Source organism: Emys orbicularis, chromosome 20 (assembly GCF_028017835.1).
Source record: "Emys orbicularis isolate rEmyOrb1 chromosome 20, rEmyOrb1.hap1, whole genome shotgun sequence".
NCBI lineage: Eukaryota > Metazoa > Chordata > Testudines > Emydidae > Emys > Emys orbicularis.
The window spans coordinates 7721635-7737154 of NC_088702.1; the positions used below are offsets into that span (position 1 = coordinate 7721635).

At 54.7% G+C, this 15520-nt stretch overlaps 1 protein-coding gene across 2 annotated transcripts in view; it reads right to left on the minus strand.

The window, feature by feature from the left end:
* CDC42SE1 (CDC42 small effector 1) overlaps positions 1-15520 on the minus strand; it is a 50704-nt gene that overhangs the window by 22525 nt on the left and 12659 nt on the right. Inside the window, exons 1-2 of one of the 2 annotated variants that reach the window (XM_065420262.1) lie at positions 2114-2254; positions 142-471 (exon numbers count right to left, since the gene is read on the minus strand). In XM_065420262.1, the coding sequence (XP_065276334.1) occupies positions 142-195 (54 nt within the window). In that variant the 5' untranslated portion in view covers positions 196-471; positions 2114-2254. Of the gene's footprint in view, positions 1-141; positions 472-2113; positions 2255-15520 lie in introns of those variants that run through there. The other variant, XM_065420264.1, reaches the window with a different exon arrangement.

A 15520-nucleotide genomic window follows, 5' to 3' on the forward strand; every position in this document is an offset into this window, starting at 1 on the left:
GTCAGGGTACTAGACTACAGGGAGCAATAGGCTGATCTGGTAGAGCAAACCCCATGTGGCCATGTTGCACTGTACCTCCCTCCCACCCCGTCCCAAGCTGACAGCATCAACAGGTGACAAGTTTACATGGGAGCGACTTACCGGTTGTGGTTTCTCTACTACGCAGCAGCCGAGCTTGTGCCAAAAGTCACTCATATTCGCAGAGGCTTCCAGTTTTTCTTTTTTTCACCCTCTGGTCGCTCCGCTTCCAGATGTGGTCAAGGCTCCTCCGGCCCCCGGCTTCACTCCCACTTGAACTGGGAGGGTTTACACCCAAGAGAAATGGCAGCCCAGGCCCAGCTCTGAGTCACTCCATGGAGCAGGTGTAGTTGGTCTCGGCTAGGAAATCCCAAGGGAAGCGGGGGAAGGTCACTTTCCCCTTCAGCTCTCAGGGTTGTGTGTCACCGTTCAGGTCCCCTGCGCTGGCCACACCTATCACGGAAGGAGAGATTTGGTTAGGAGACTTATCAGGATGCATCAGAGCACGGGCAGTCTGTGGGGCACAACTCCATTCCAGCTACACCCCACCCTGCGTGCATCCCACGGAGCCATGGCTATGGTACCATCATCTCCAGAGGGCTGGGTTACAGCGTCTCCTCCATCCAGGGCACTGTGGCAGAGAAGAGAATGACTCAGTCAGCCCAAGCAGACATAAGCTGGAAATACCCCTGTCCACTGAGGTCTCCAGCCGTCTCAGAGGAACACAAAGAGCCCTAAAGTTACTAGGCTGCACGTCATGTAGCTTCCCCCACGCCAGCCAAGGTAGCCTTCCAGCAGCACGCTTTCCCAAGTCCAGAGGTTGTGCTGTTGTTCAGTTAAACAATACATCTGATTAACAGATCTCATGCTTCAGGGCACAAGCGGCAGGGGTCAGGAAGGAAACCTCTTACCCCATGGGAGAGCATTGCACAATTTTTTAGCTTTTGGAATTCCAGTAGGGATTGGTCACAGCAGGAGGCAGGATATCAGACTAGACGGACCCGTGACGGTATCTGGCTATGGCAAATGCTGTGTGCTGAGCAGGGAAGTGGGGGCAGGACTCCTGGATTCTGTTCCCACATCACTGGGAGAAGTGTGGTCAAGTGGTTGGGGACCCAGGGGAAAATGCCTGAAAGTCTGGATTCCATTCCCAGTTCTGCCACTGACTCGCTGCATGACTTTGGGGTGAGTCACTTTCCCTGATCCGCGCCTCAGTTTCCACATCTGTAAAATGGCTGCAACATGCACTTTGAGTTCTGTGCACACAAAAAGAAGGCACCCTAGAAACGCAGCATTACTAGTCACAGAACTCTGCTCATTTCTTTTGCAGTTTGGGGATTGTTTCAAAGCATGTCTTTTAGGAAATACATTAAGAATGAAGTCCTATGGTCTACCCCAGGGGTGGCCCAGCTGCAGGTCACAGGCCACTCTTTTACGGTTAAATGCAGCTCACGGAGCCCCCCTATTCTCCACCTACCAGAGCTCGGGGCTTCTGCCTTGCGGCGGATGGTGGGGCTAGGGGCTTCTTCCCCGGGGGGGGAGATCTAGGGCAGTGGTTCTCAAACTTTTGTACTGGTGACCCCTTTCACATAGCAAGCCTCTGAGTGCGACCCCCCTTATAAATTAAAAACACTTCTAAATATATTTAAAATTAATAATGCTGGATGCAAAGCAGGGTTTGGGGTAGAGGCTGATAGCTCATGACCCCCCCCCCCATGTAATAACTTCACAACCCCCTTAGGGGTCCTGACCCCCAGTTTGAGAACCCCTGGTCTAGGGACTTCTGAACCCCGGCAGGTGCCTCCTGTAGGGCTGGGCTTCAGTACCGGCAGGTGCTCCCTGTGGGGCTGAAACCCCAAGCCCCCCCGCCCTGCCGCAGGGCAGAAGTGCCGAGCGGGTGTGCCTGGCTCTCTAACTTCTGAAGATGATTGTATGTGGCTCGGAGGATCGGTAAGTTTCGCCACCCCGGACTTAGATCACAGTGATCCCTTCTGGGCTTAAAACCTATTAAGATTTCTACCCTTCTCTCTCTCTCTCTCTCTGTCACACACCCACAGCGCAACCCGCATCAGAAACAACACACCCCAGCAAATACCCTAGAAACATCTGCTGTGCCCTGGGTTGGGGTTCACAACCCCCGCAGACTCCCAAACGACTGACATCCCCCAGCGCCGCTCAGCTCGGCTTCTTTCAGCTCGAGCGGCTTTCGGTTTGCCTTGAGAGGAGGTGCGAGGTCTGCTTCTCAGAGGCTCTGGGTGGGGTGGCAGCAATCTCCAGACACAGCCGCAACCACTTCCTGGGCGGCAGCGGCAACCCAAAGCTCTAAACACCATGTCAGCGAGTTCCCTTGAACTCTCTCTTTGCTCCCACTTGGTGCCATTTTAAAGCCTCCGACAATGTGCCCAAAGGATCGGAAAGATCGGCGGCTACGTCGGTGGGAAGCTGCGCCAGGATGGGGTGAGGGGGGGGGGTTGCCCAGAGGGGCACATGAATGGAGAGAGGAAGAGAGGGCTCACAAATGCATTTACTTTATTGACAACGTCTTTCAATATGATCTTTAGCTTTGCTGGCCCTGGAGGCACGTGCTGTTCTCTGACAGGTCTGCAAAGCTGCCCTCTTCCCGGTGAGCTTGACACGCCCTGCTCAGCCCCCAGCATGGCGGGTAATGCGGCCCTGGCCACTGAGCGAGTGGGACGCCCCTGCGCTGTCCCGCCCTGGGCGGCTGGGCGGGTTGGGAGCACGCCCTTTGTTGGTGGCAGTGGTTGAAGCCAACGGCCCAGCTCCTCCGTTCGGATAAGCTGACCCCTTGTTCCTGAGCCACGCTGGCTCAGTGAGGGTCGCGGCTTCCCATTCCTAGGGCTCGGGAGAGACTCCTTCCCTGTTCAGATCCAGGGATCCCACCCCCGCCTCGCCCAGCAGGATGGGTCAGCGCCGCTCCGCTGCAGCGCAGGCGAGGAGAAAAGAGTCGACAGCTGTTCCAAGCTCCCCGGCGCGGAGTTATTCAGGGCAGGGCCTCTGGGAGCAGCAAGCATCATTGCTCCAGCCTGCGCTTCCCAAGCGGGCGGCGCAGCGAGGAAGCGGACCAGGTTAGAACCGGCCGGGATCCTCAGCGATGGTGGTCTACGAAACGAAATGCCCACGCTGCACCTGGCCAGCCGAGCGGGCCCATAGGATGCTACACAGGTGGCTCCGTGCGCAAGAGCTCTACATCCATCAGTTCACAGCGGCCCTTTCTCTCCTAGCTAGATAAAGTTCCTTACAGTTTATTGCTCATGGGCAAAACCTCACACCCCCAAATCCCGTCTCACTGGATGTGAACGTTAAAGATCCCGGGGCGTTAAGAGTAGGGATCTGCCCTATTTTCCTTGGCCGGAATTCCTCCTCTCCCTACAGTTGCACCTATCAATTGCCACCCTCCGCCCCAGAGGCGGCTGCATGTCCGTGGGGCTGCATATACACATGATGAATGATGCTATAGAAAGAGACGATATTATCGTTACAGGGGTAGACGAAGATCCCGTCTGACCCCTGCAGCAATCAGCTGACCCCAGGAAACGTGACAGTGGCGAATAGCTACCGGTGTTGTGGGACATCCAGCCTTTCACCACATATCAAGAGAGCTGATGCATACATGGAAAAACAATGCACAGTTCCTCGCTCTCATTCAACACTTTCCATCCAGAGAGCTCAAAGCGCTTTGCAAGGGCCAGCAAATATCACCGTGCCCATTTTATAGATGGGGAAATGGAGGCACACAGACTGGAAGTGACTTGCTCAAGGTCACACAGCAGAGCCTAGGACAGAACCCAGGTCTCCTGAATCCCATGCTCTAACCACTGGGCCGCACTGCCTTCCCGCAGGGCACCAGCAACTCCCCTGAAAATCCACTGACTTTTTGCTTTGACTCAAATGTTTGACTCAATAAGGAAAAGAACAAAAAAAGAAAAGGAAACATGATTAGCACTAGCTTCTCCGTGCGGCTGACTCTAATCCTCAGCGGCGAGGGAAGGAACATGTCAGAACAGGAGTGGCCATCACGGAAAAGCAAATAGTGAAACTGACCTAACCAGGGACTGAATCCGATGCCCTAGATCCAGCAGCTGTTGAATCGAGACATCAAACAGAGGCCTGGCCACTCCTGGTCATTAAAGATCCAAACCACGATGCTCATCACAAGAGTTAGACTGCCTGGATTGCAATTTGGTTAACTGTGGTTTGTTTCCCATCCCTCTGATTTCAACCAGAAAAGATCCAGTCCTAAACTTGTGCTGAGAGGCTGCTAAAGAGATACCACGCTGCTTTAAGCCCCAGAGGTGGCTGCATTTCAGGGACCGGTGAAGCAATGTCTGGATGGCTCATTTATAAACCACTTTGGGGTGAAAGGCACAACATTGTTTAATAAATCCCCCGAGACCCCATTTGCCTTCGGCTTGCCCAGTGGTGGTGGCAGCATGTCCTATTCAGAACACGCCTGGGGAGTTCAAGAGAATCTGGATTAGATGTGGTCAGAAAGCAGGTATTTTTTTCCCCTCATGGAAACTTTGGATCCTCCCCCCACACCAATTTGTTTTCATCAACATTTTCCACAGAAGCGTTTGAATTTTTGGCTGAAAAACAAAATCTTTCAATTCTGAAATGCTGCCGCAGTGCCTCATGGGAGTCGTAGTGCAGTTAGCTCACGCTCCCATTCTTCTCTAAAGGCCAGGCACCCTGGTAGGACAACATCTGCCATCACCAGGGTGCATCATGGGAGATGTAGTCTGGCTGGGAACTGCCGCCCGTAGATGTGAATGGGGACACAAGGAAACCCAGCTGCAACTGTTTTAACGCTGGAGAACGCTGGAGAACCTGCAGAAGTGGATGGCTTCCTCAGCCCTAAATTGGAGGGGGCGGGAGAGATATTTTCTTAGAATCATAGGGTTAGAAGGGACCGCAAGGGTCATCTAGTCTAACCCTCTGCCAAGATGCAGGATTTGTTGGGAATAAACCATCCAGGACAGATGGCTCCAGCCTCTTGAAAATCTCCAGCAAAGGAGCTTCCACACCTCCCGAGGCATCTGTTCCATTGTCCTACCATGCTTACAGTTAGGAGGTTTTTCCTGAGATTTAATCTAAATCTGCTCTGCTGTAGTTTGAACCCACTGCCTCTTATCCTGCCCTCTGTGGCAAGAGAACAATTTTTCTCCATCTCTTTTATGGCAGCCTTTCAAGTATTTGAAGACCGCTATCATATGCCCCCCTTAATTTCCTCTTTTCCAAACTAAACATACCCAGTTCCTTCAGTCTTTGCTCAGATGGTGCTTGCATTACATCCCTTGGATCACCTTTGTCGCTCGCCTCGGGAGCCTTCCCAGTTTCTCTACATCGATGACCAAAATTGGACACACTACTCCAGCTGAGGCCTAACCAGCGCTGAATAGAGCAGTGCTATCACGTCCCAGGACTTGCCTCTGTTAATGCAACTCAAAATGGCATTTGCTTTTTTTACAACAGCATCGCATTGATGACTCATGTTGAGGATGTGATCCACCACAACTCCCAGATCCTTCTCAGCAGTGCCCCTATGCTTCCCTAACATAAGAGAAGAGAAACCAAATGCACAAATATAGACTGGGGGGATAACTGGCTTGGCAGCGCCACTGCTGAGAAGCATGACCCTTACATTGGTCATGGTTGAATTTCATTTTGTTGTCTAAAGCCCAGTTCTCCAACTTATCAAGATCCCTCTGAATTTTAGCTCTATCCTCCAAAGTGTTTGCAACTCCTCCCCTCCCCCCCCCCCCGCCCCGCCCCGCCCCTGCAGCTTTGTGTCATCTGCAAATTTGATCGGGATGCTCTCTTGTCTTACATCCAGGTCATTAATAAAGATGTTTAACATCAGACCCAGAACAGATCCCCTTGGAACCCCACCTGAGACCTTCTTCAAATCTGACATCATTCCATTAATAGCTACTCTTTGTTTGTGATTGGTTAACCAATAATGTATCCACTTAATGGGCTGCATTTCTCCAGTTTACTTACGAGAATGTGATGTGGGACTGTGTCTAAAGCCTTGCTGAAATCCAGGTACATTATGTCTACCACGTTCCCCCATCCATCAAACAAGTTACCTTGTCAGATAAGGAAATCAAGCTGGTTTGGCATGATTTGTTCTTGGTAAATCCATACCGGGCCGGCTGCTAATGCTCACCCTTCGTTTGCTAATTGAACGTTTCATACGTTGCTCAAGTGGCTTCCCTGACTGGTGACCGAGTATTTGAGTGAAGCATTTTTAAAAATTAGAGAGATTTTAAAAAGATGGATTAAAAAAAATCCCCCCGCCCCCCCTTCTCCTTTAATCAGATTTCAGCTCTCTGATGTCAGAACCCTTCCAGCTCACCAGTCATCTTTAAAGTATTCCCAGGGCGGGCAGGTGACCAGCGTAGACACAGGCCCAGAAGGGCCCAAGTCCACTGCTCCCCCCCTTTGCAGGCCACCTTTAAATTCATTAAACAAATACACAAACTGCCAGACAAAGCAGCTCCCCATCTTAATAAGATTATTCTTGTGCAACGACACATTCTCAAAAGGCCTTTTTTTTTTTTTTTTTTCTGTGCTCCTTCCTTCACCAGTGAGGCAAGCGCTAGTTCCCCCTAGAGAAAGATCGGGGAGAGAGACAAGGCCTCCCGCTCTGAAAATGGCTGTCCGTTCAGATAACAGGAAGCTGCTTTCAGTGGAGCGGAACGGGGCTGCATTTTATTTTCTCTCTCTCGAACATCAACAAAAGCGTTTCCTGTGAGGTCTGGTCTGCAGGGGGAGGTTTTTCAGGCCATCGCCTCCCGTTATTGTCCCCATGGCTCATTAACCTGGCGTGTCAGTCGACCGACTCCTGGTGTGTCCTGAAACCACCCCACGGCACTCCAGTCCCTAAGGCATCACGCTTCCTGCTACAGAACCCGAACTGGGGCTGGCAATTCCCCTGCCGTGTCTGACTGAATCATTCCAAACCGACCGTGCTACGCCTGATGCTGTAGCGTTATTTACCTCGCAGGAGCTCCAACAGACTCCAGGCGAGATCGAAGCCCCGTGGTGCAAGGTGCTGTACAAACACGTGCGGCGAAGACTGCTCTTGTCCAAGCAGCTCACAACCTACAGAACAGTGGTGGGCAACCTGCGGCCCATCAGGGTAATCCGCTGGCGAGCCACGAACAGTTTGCTTACACTGACTGTCCGCAGGCACGGCTGCCCGCAGCTCCCAGTGGCCACAGTTCGCCGTCCCCAGCCAATGGGCTAGAAGGATCACCACCAACAGGCGGATGCAGCAAACTCTGCTCCTCCCCATCTGGGAGCAGCGATACGGTTCTGCTGAGCAGCGGCTGGGCAGGTCAGCTAGCCAGCGTGGCGTTTGTTTGCAGGCCTCACAGCCGAGAAGGGATTCGCAGAACTAGGGCGTAGCTTTGCCCAGGCAGAGGGGGTGGCATGAGACACAGCGGGAAGGCGCTGGCGGGAAAATTTGGCACGTGGGCAGGAGAGGCTGGTGTTGCTGGCAGAGCGGAGGCAGGGGAGGAGAGGTCAGGTGAGGATAGGCCACAAAGGGCCTTAAAGCAGAGACCAGATTCTGAGCCTCTTTAACTCGTTCGACTTGGGGCCGCATGCACGGCCCACCTGGCGGGAGCTCGGCACAGCTCAGGATCGGGCCCTGAGTCGGCCATTCTTGCAGGGTCACTCGCTCTGTCCAGACACAGCAGGGATGACGCTGAAGGGGAGGCTACTGGACACAGACCTCGTGTTTCTCTCGCTCCCGCCTGGCTCGCTCAGCCTGCGCTAGCTACTATCCGCACACAGGGTCGGACCCAACGCCTGCACCGGGGGACCAGACGGCAGGAGGACTGGGTGTTGTTTGCACAGGGCTGTAGGGGTGCCCGGGACTTGACGGAGTTACAGGCGCAGTGTTCCAACAGGGTTACAAACCCAACAAGGCATATCATAGAGATCACACCACCAGAAGGGCCAGGCCGGGGCCTGCGGGGAGAACATGACACTCAGCAGTCAGAGATGAGCTTGTGGTTAGAAAAGTGACTCAGCAGAGACAACAGCTTGGGTGTCTATATTTATGCTTCTTGGGCGACTCAATGCCTTCCCCCCCACCTGCCGCCTCTCTCTAGCACCTCCTGGCTTAAGGATCTCAACGCACCCAGGAGACAGGCGTTATTCCCATCACCCCCTTTACAGACTGAGTAGAGGGAGGGGAAGTGACTGGTCCAAGATCAGAGGGGAAATCAGCAACAGAACAATGGTGCTTCGCTTGAAGGTTTAAAGGGTTTTTCGGGTGGGGAGGAGGGGCGGGCGGGTTATGGGGGATGTTAAGTTTGCCACACTACGATCGCCACGCGGAGCTGGAAATCGCAGCCGCGTTCCTTCCACTGCCGACGTTCCCCTCCCCCGCCCCCAACGATGCTGCTGTCGGAGGTCCTTTAGACGATGCACGAGTCGGAACAGATTCCAGCTCACTCCCTCACAGCTCTATCAGGGATGAATAGGAATTAAAATGGGTTTGCCTCATTAAGGGAAGCAGGTACCGCTCAGAGCCGGGGGTGGGAGCAGCCGAGAGCGAGGGGTGAGCAGCAGCTGGGTACGAACAGCCCTCTTCCTGATCTTGCTCCCTTTGGAGCCAGTGGGAGTTTTGCCGATGGATTTCAATAGGAGGAAAGTCTAGCCCTGCAGAATGCTTCATCCTTCCTCCTGCTTAGGGGTCCCTCCACCCCTGCACTTCGCCTCTGGTTTCAAAGAGATTACATCTCCCTGTAGCCACCATCAACAGCCTCCAGCCACGGTGAAGGGTGTGGTTCTGCTTAGAGGGCCGGTGCTTTTGCACAGCGTGCGTGTGTGCACGCACCTCCACGAGGGCTCTGCCAGACACCTCAGCGCGGTCCCGCCTGATTTCCACCAGTGTAAGTGAGAGGAGACTCCAGCCCAGGGAGAGAACAGGACGTTGCACTGGGGATCTGTCCAGGGAAGAAGATCCACCCATGCAAAGACCAAAACAAACCCTGACAAACGGGGCTATAAATAGCCTGTCCCTTCCTGGCAGGTCTTCGAGGTTAAAAAGTTTAAATTCTAAACGGAGAAGGGGGAACTAAATCTATATTTTCAGCTGGGCTCTGGGCACTGACTCAAAGCCAGAACAACAAATAAGCAGAGGGGAGGTCAGCAGGCCAGACAGGCAGGGGGAGAAAAGGGGGGTTTTCATGTGGTTACTGGCTAGAACCCAACACTCCAATCCATAATTCTGCAGGGGGGGAGGGTGCGGTCAGGGGTTTTTCATAACCTCGGAGATCTGGGAAAGACTTTCTGGATCCTCCAGCTCAGCGCGGGACCGTTCCCACAGGCATGGGCTCCACTTCTCTTCTACAAGCATGACGGCCGAATGACCCCTGGTTTCCAGTGCTCGGAGAAGAGGATCGGGCCCTGTTCCTGCAGCACTAACCCATCCTGGTTCAAGCTGTCTCCCACTCCCGTGCCCTGGGGATCGTCTCCGCCGAGGCACCAACCCGGATTGTGGAGCCACCAAAGGAGGACTGCCCCACCTCAGCAAATCCAAGGAAGCCTGGGATAAGACTTGGGAGGTCTAGTGCCACACCCCAAGTCCCACCCAAACCTGGATTAGCAGGTGCTGGTGTCTGTAGCCTGGTGGCAGACAAATGGATATGGGCCTAGCCTGGAAATCTGGGTTCTAGTCCTGGCAGGTCCGTGCCTCAGTTTCCGCCATCTGTAAAATGCCGAGAACGATGCTTGAGAGCTGAAGGTATTATGATGTGGGTGAACGTGAAGGAACTTGAGGCCTTGGGGCACACCAGCAATTCTGGGTCAGACTTTGCCACACACACACGTGTAGTGCCTTAACTATACACAACGCCCCCACCCAGCGTGGACACAGTTAGTACTTCTATCCACATAGCTTATTCCCATTTGGCCTAGTCCCATTATCCTGGGACTCAGCCGACCTTGGGTCTATTCTGGCTCTGCCGCTGGGGGACCTTGGGCAAGTCACATCCCCGCCCCGTGCCTCAGTTTCCCCACATATAAAATGAGGGCAATGATACCGACCTGCTTTGGAAAGCGCTTTGCGATCTGGGGGCTGGTCTACCCTGGGAACTCACCTCGGCGTAGCCACATCGCACAGGGGTGTGAAAAAGCCGCGCCGGAGAGACACAGCCCCTGGTGTAGACAGCGCTGGGTCGCCAGAAGAATTCTTCCATCCACCTAGCTACTGCCTCAGGGAGGTGGGTGACTTAGGCCGATGGGAGAACACATCCCGTCGGCGTAGGTAGTGTCCATGCTGAGGTGCTGCAGCCCGGCAGCCGTAGTGGTTTAAGTGCAGACAGTCTAGGATGGAAAAGTAGCTATAGAAGAGCTAGCTGGCGGTGGTATTTTTACCAGCATAACCGAGTCCGCCCTTGGGATTGCAGCAGGATATTTATATCGGTAAAACAATCACACCCCAGCATAGTTCTACTGGGAAACACTGTCTGTAACCCAGGCCTTAATCAGCCAAAAGGAAAAACGTTTCCCAGAGGCAGGGGAACGAGCGAGAGCCCTTTGCTGCGTCACGCCAGCCCTTGCCGCACGCAGGTCCAGGGGGGGGTTGTTTTGATTACACGTTGGGAAACAGGAAAGGTCACTTCCTCTGCCCCGGCAGCTCGAGTGCAGCAGACTTGAAAGGGAGCCTTTGGCGTGTTTGCCGGCGAGGCTGGGCCGTGTGCTTCCTGACTTGGGGGGGCGGGGGGAGAGAGTCACCTCGCCTTTACATTTGCCGCAGGCCCCTCCTGGGTGCCTGCTCCAGCCAAAGCAGCAGAGAGAAAAAGACAGCCGTCGATTTCAGTGCCACATTCTATGATTTACACCACGGCCCCTCTATACCACCAGAGTGGCAGAAACCACTCCCCGAGAAACGCTGGGCACAGCTAGTGTGGGGCAGGCATGAGGGCTCTGTGCCAGTTTTTAAGTTTTAAGTAATGGAGATATCCTATCTCCTAGAACTGGAAGGGACCTTGAAAGGTCAGAGTCCAGCCCCCTGCCTTTACTAGCAGGACCAAGTACTGATTTTGCCCCAGATCCCTAAGTGGCCCCCTCAAGGATTGAACTCACAACCCTGGGTTTAGCAGGCCAATGCTCAAACCACTGAGCTATCCCTCCCCCCGTAGCCAGCCCTGCTCCCAACCCAGAGGGCAGATGAGGGGCGTTCGGCTGGAATTCACTGCACAGGGGCTGAGAACCTGCTCTGGCCCTAATTCAGGGCAGCCACTGAGGGCTGGGAAGGGCCCCGCACGGCCCCAGAATAGGGGGAGTGCTAAGGTGGCTTGAAACCGTCTTAATTCCAGGCTCCCCAAGCACAGGGACAGTTTCTGGTCCCCCGCTACTGTACACACGTTTGCAAGCTGGCTGCAGTTGGGTCTGCTTCCCGCAGAGAGCTGGGCTCCTTCACCGTGCCGAAGTCTTATTGGTGTTTCTCCAGTGCCAGTCATCCAGTGAGCTAAACACCCTTTGCCACCGTTCATTAACCCCCCACCCCCAAGGTAGATCACGCTCATCGGCCCCCTGGGACAGATTGGAAACCGAGGCATGGGGAAGTGAAGGGACTTGCCGAGGGTGCAAAGTTATATAGTGGCAGAGGTAGGAATAAGCTCTGGCGTCCTGACCCACCCCCCCAGCAGTTCACAGACATGCCAGCACCCCTCTTCCCTGGAGACCTGGTCACATTTCTCGTTAGTGGGTAACCACCAACATGTACAACGCACATCAAGTGCGCACCGAGCAGCTCCACACCCTGCCTTGCTCGCAGAGACCAGTATGGACTAGGCCTCGGGATTCGGACAGGGCCCCTTTCATTCTTCCTCCCCCCGCCGGCAGGGAAGAGATGGGTGGGGGGAGGAATTTTTGCATTAGACCCAAGAGACAAAGTGACAACATCATCACGCCATGCTAGGGACCATATCAAGTCACGGACCCTAAATACACACGCACGCAAATGTGAATACGATTACAGCCAGTGCCTGCTAGTGGCTGGAGGTCCAAAGGCTTAGAACCAGTCTACTACTGCTACTGAATGGAGCTTCTCCCTTTAGATCAGTTTTGGAGCAGGTGGATCCGTGGTGTGGAGTCCAAAGTCCGTCGTGGCCATGGTTCTGGTGCGTGCACACGGGCGTGCAAACATCCACACGGCACTTGCACGGCCCAGGTACAGCAGAGCACTTCCACGGGCAGGGAGAGGAGACGCCCTCGGCTGTTCTTTTTAACCGCTGATCTTTATGTGAGAAACTAACTTCTCTCTCAGATTTTACATATGCGGGGGGAGGGGAATTTGAAGCGTGGCAGGAAACTGGGCTTTCCATAAGAGCTAGCGCCGTGTGGGCTGGAGAAACTTGTGTCACGAGATCCCAGCCACAGACAATAGCTCTGGAAAGTTTGTGGAGGTGGCTTTTACACCCCAGACTTCCCCCTGCCTCCCAGCCACACTCCCACCCCCCAATCAGATGTGCATTCAGGGGCAGGTTTTCAAGGACTCAGCACCCACCATCGGGGCTACGTATTCAAAGGCCACCAATCAAGGCCAGATTTCCAGCTTAGCCCTGGACCAGATGTGCGGAGCTCTTGTGCAAATCCAGCCCTTGGAGCCCAGTTAAATGCCAGCCACGCACATGCTCCAGTCAGGTGGGGAGCGGCCAGGATCAGCCCTCAACCCCTGGCTGGCTGATCTTCCCTGCAGCCCCTTTCTCCCCAGGCTCTGCCCGCAACAGACCGGCGGATCCAGCCAATTGGAGGAAGTGCTTTGAAAAACAGCTGTGGGGTGGAGGCAGCAGGAGGGCGGGGTGTCTCTAAGTGCCTTCCTGACAGCGAGCGAGCGGTGGTGGAACCAAAAGAGGCCCCGTTTGTGATTGCATAAGGAACGCGAGCAGTGATGCCAGCGCACGGGAGGCTGGAGGCTGAGACAGACATTGCAGTCCCAGGCAGAGTCTTTGGGGACCACTGTGTTACAAATGGTTTATGTACGACTCTGTTGTACTCCCCCCAGAGCTCCTGCAGGAACTAACCTGTGGGGGGGGGGGGGAGGGATTACCTGCGATTATAGAGAACTTGAGAGAATTTCCATCCCGTGGGGGGTTTGAATAGTCTTCCCAGAGACTCAAACAACACAAGGGCCTTTGGTTTAAAACGCGGCGCTCGAACTGCCACCAGGTTTCTTTCGGATGCAGCAAACGGACAGGAACTTCTGTCCCAGGGGGCCCCAATCCTCGCGGAAGAGTTGGAGGGACTTTGGCCAACAAGGCCCCCTAAGATTGATGGGCACCCCCGGGGCAGCCGTTCGCATGCGGATAGGAACATCTCTTGTTTTTCCACATTTCTCCGGAATGCTTTTACCTTAAGAATAAAGGTGCTTGCTTAGAAGGCGCTGGGTGGTAACTTATCACACCACTCTGTGCATAGCCCTCGGAGAGAAGGCAACGCACAGCCGCTGGCAGACTGGCTTGCTGGGGTATCTGTGACACTCAGAAAGCGAGGGGTGGGACAGGACAAAGGGATGGAACCAGCCAAGCCCAGCGAGAACGGCCACATATCTTGGACCTAGAGGGCGAGAGGTGGATGCAGCTGGGATGTACGTTCGTTGCATAGATTAACCGGAAAGTTAGGGCCTTCAGTGCCGGGTCTGCGCAGATGTGTCCCTAGACGCACCGAGGCCCCCCTGGAATGCGGAGATGTCACCAGGACACGGGGCTGCCCTAGAGGGGCTACTCCTCCACCCCCCAACCGGTTGTATGCAGCAGCAGTCCAGAGGGTAGACGTGCGAATAGAGACCTTTGCTGTTACCACCACAGAGAACATGGTGGTTGGAAACATCCCCAAGATCACGGCCCGCACCCTCGATCCCTCCTACACTCTTGGTATTCAACATGCCGAGAGCAGTCGGGGGCAGTACTTGGGCCAGCCTCAGAGAAAGCATTATCTAGCAGCTAGAACAGTGAACCGAGAGCCAGGACACCTGGGTTCTAGTCCGACTTCAGAGGACGTGGCGTCTAGTGGCTAGAGAAGTGGGGACTGCGAGCCAGGGACTTCTGCCATTGACTCGCTGCGTGATCTCTGGCAAGTCACTTCTCCTCGCCGAGCCCCCGTTTCCCCACTTGTACAACAGGGATAATGATACCGGCCCACTTCCCAGAGAGGTTGTGAGGGCTTGATTCACTGTTTGCTGAGAGCTTAGGGACCCTCCCCAGAGAGAGGGCGATAGCAGAGCTTGGCTGAGAAGAGGAGGGTTTGGGACAGAAGAGCTGCTTTTTCTCCAAACAGAGCAGGCATTTTTAAGACAGCGTGAAGGGGGGGAAAGAGGGAAGATTAAACCCATGACTTTAGCCTGCGTGACTAGCCGAGGGCAAAGCTGGCCTCTTCTTCCCAGACCTCCCGGTCGTGCGGCAGAGTCATTATTAGGACCCCCCGGGTTTGTCTGACGCAAACGCACAAATTGGTGTTTATCGGCTGGCGTGCGCAGGCAGGAAAAGTGACTCTGCAGAAAAGCGGCACTGGAAGGGGGCCGGAGGAGGACCTGGGGTTTATTTCCCGGAATCACTCTGCTGAGTTTGCAGGTTACATGAAGCTTTCCCCATCCGCCCGCCACGGTCCCCACCCAGCCGCTGAACATCCAGCCAGCTCTGCCCGCACATGCCCCCGTTGTGCCCACAGGTGGGCGTGGTTACACCTGCGCCAGCGCGGACAATAGGCTAAGTGCTAGTGTAGACAGGGCTACGCCAGGCTGAGAGCAGCCATGACTGTGGTCTAGACTGGGCCAATGAAGCTCAGGGTTGGAGGACGCTCCCGTTTCTTCACCCCTAGGTTAGTGAGGCTGCTGCAGCCGAGGGAAGAGCAGGAACAGCCTAGTACGGCCAAGGCCGGCCAACGCCACCAGGCCTTTGACACGCTCAGAGGAGAGAAGAGTCCACACATGGGGCATTCTGGGCTGTCAGAGAAGGGGCCTGTTATAGGCCACACGGGAGCAGGACCCTGTCGGATCAGGCCAAAAGCCAGAGCTGCTTGTTTGGGTCAGACCCGGACATCTGTCATATATACTTATACACTCCCCATTACCGTATTTATCCTCACAACCCTGTGAGGCAAGGCAGGGCTATTTTCCTCTTTGTACAGATGGGAAACTGAGGCACAGAGTGGCGAAGTGACACAAGGAGTCCGTGGCAGCGCGGGCACCCAGGTCTCCCAAGTTCTGGGCTAGTGCCCCAAGCAGAGCATCAAGGATCCGCAGAACACGTCCAAAGAGCTCTTCAAAGTTTATCAGCCTAGCACAGATCCTTTGATCGGCCGGGGCCCTATCAGAGGGAGACGCGTGGCTGTTTACAGGCACGCAAGTGCCAGGCGCTCAAGGAATCCGGCGGCCAGAGGCTTTATTTGGGAGTTGGTTTCCATCCAGCAGCTCCCCGACAGGCCACGCAGATCGCCCACCCTGACGGACCAACAGCCA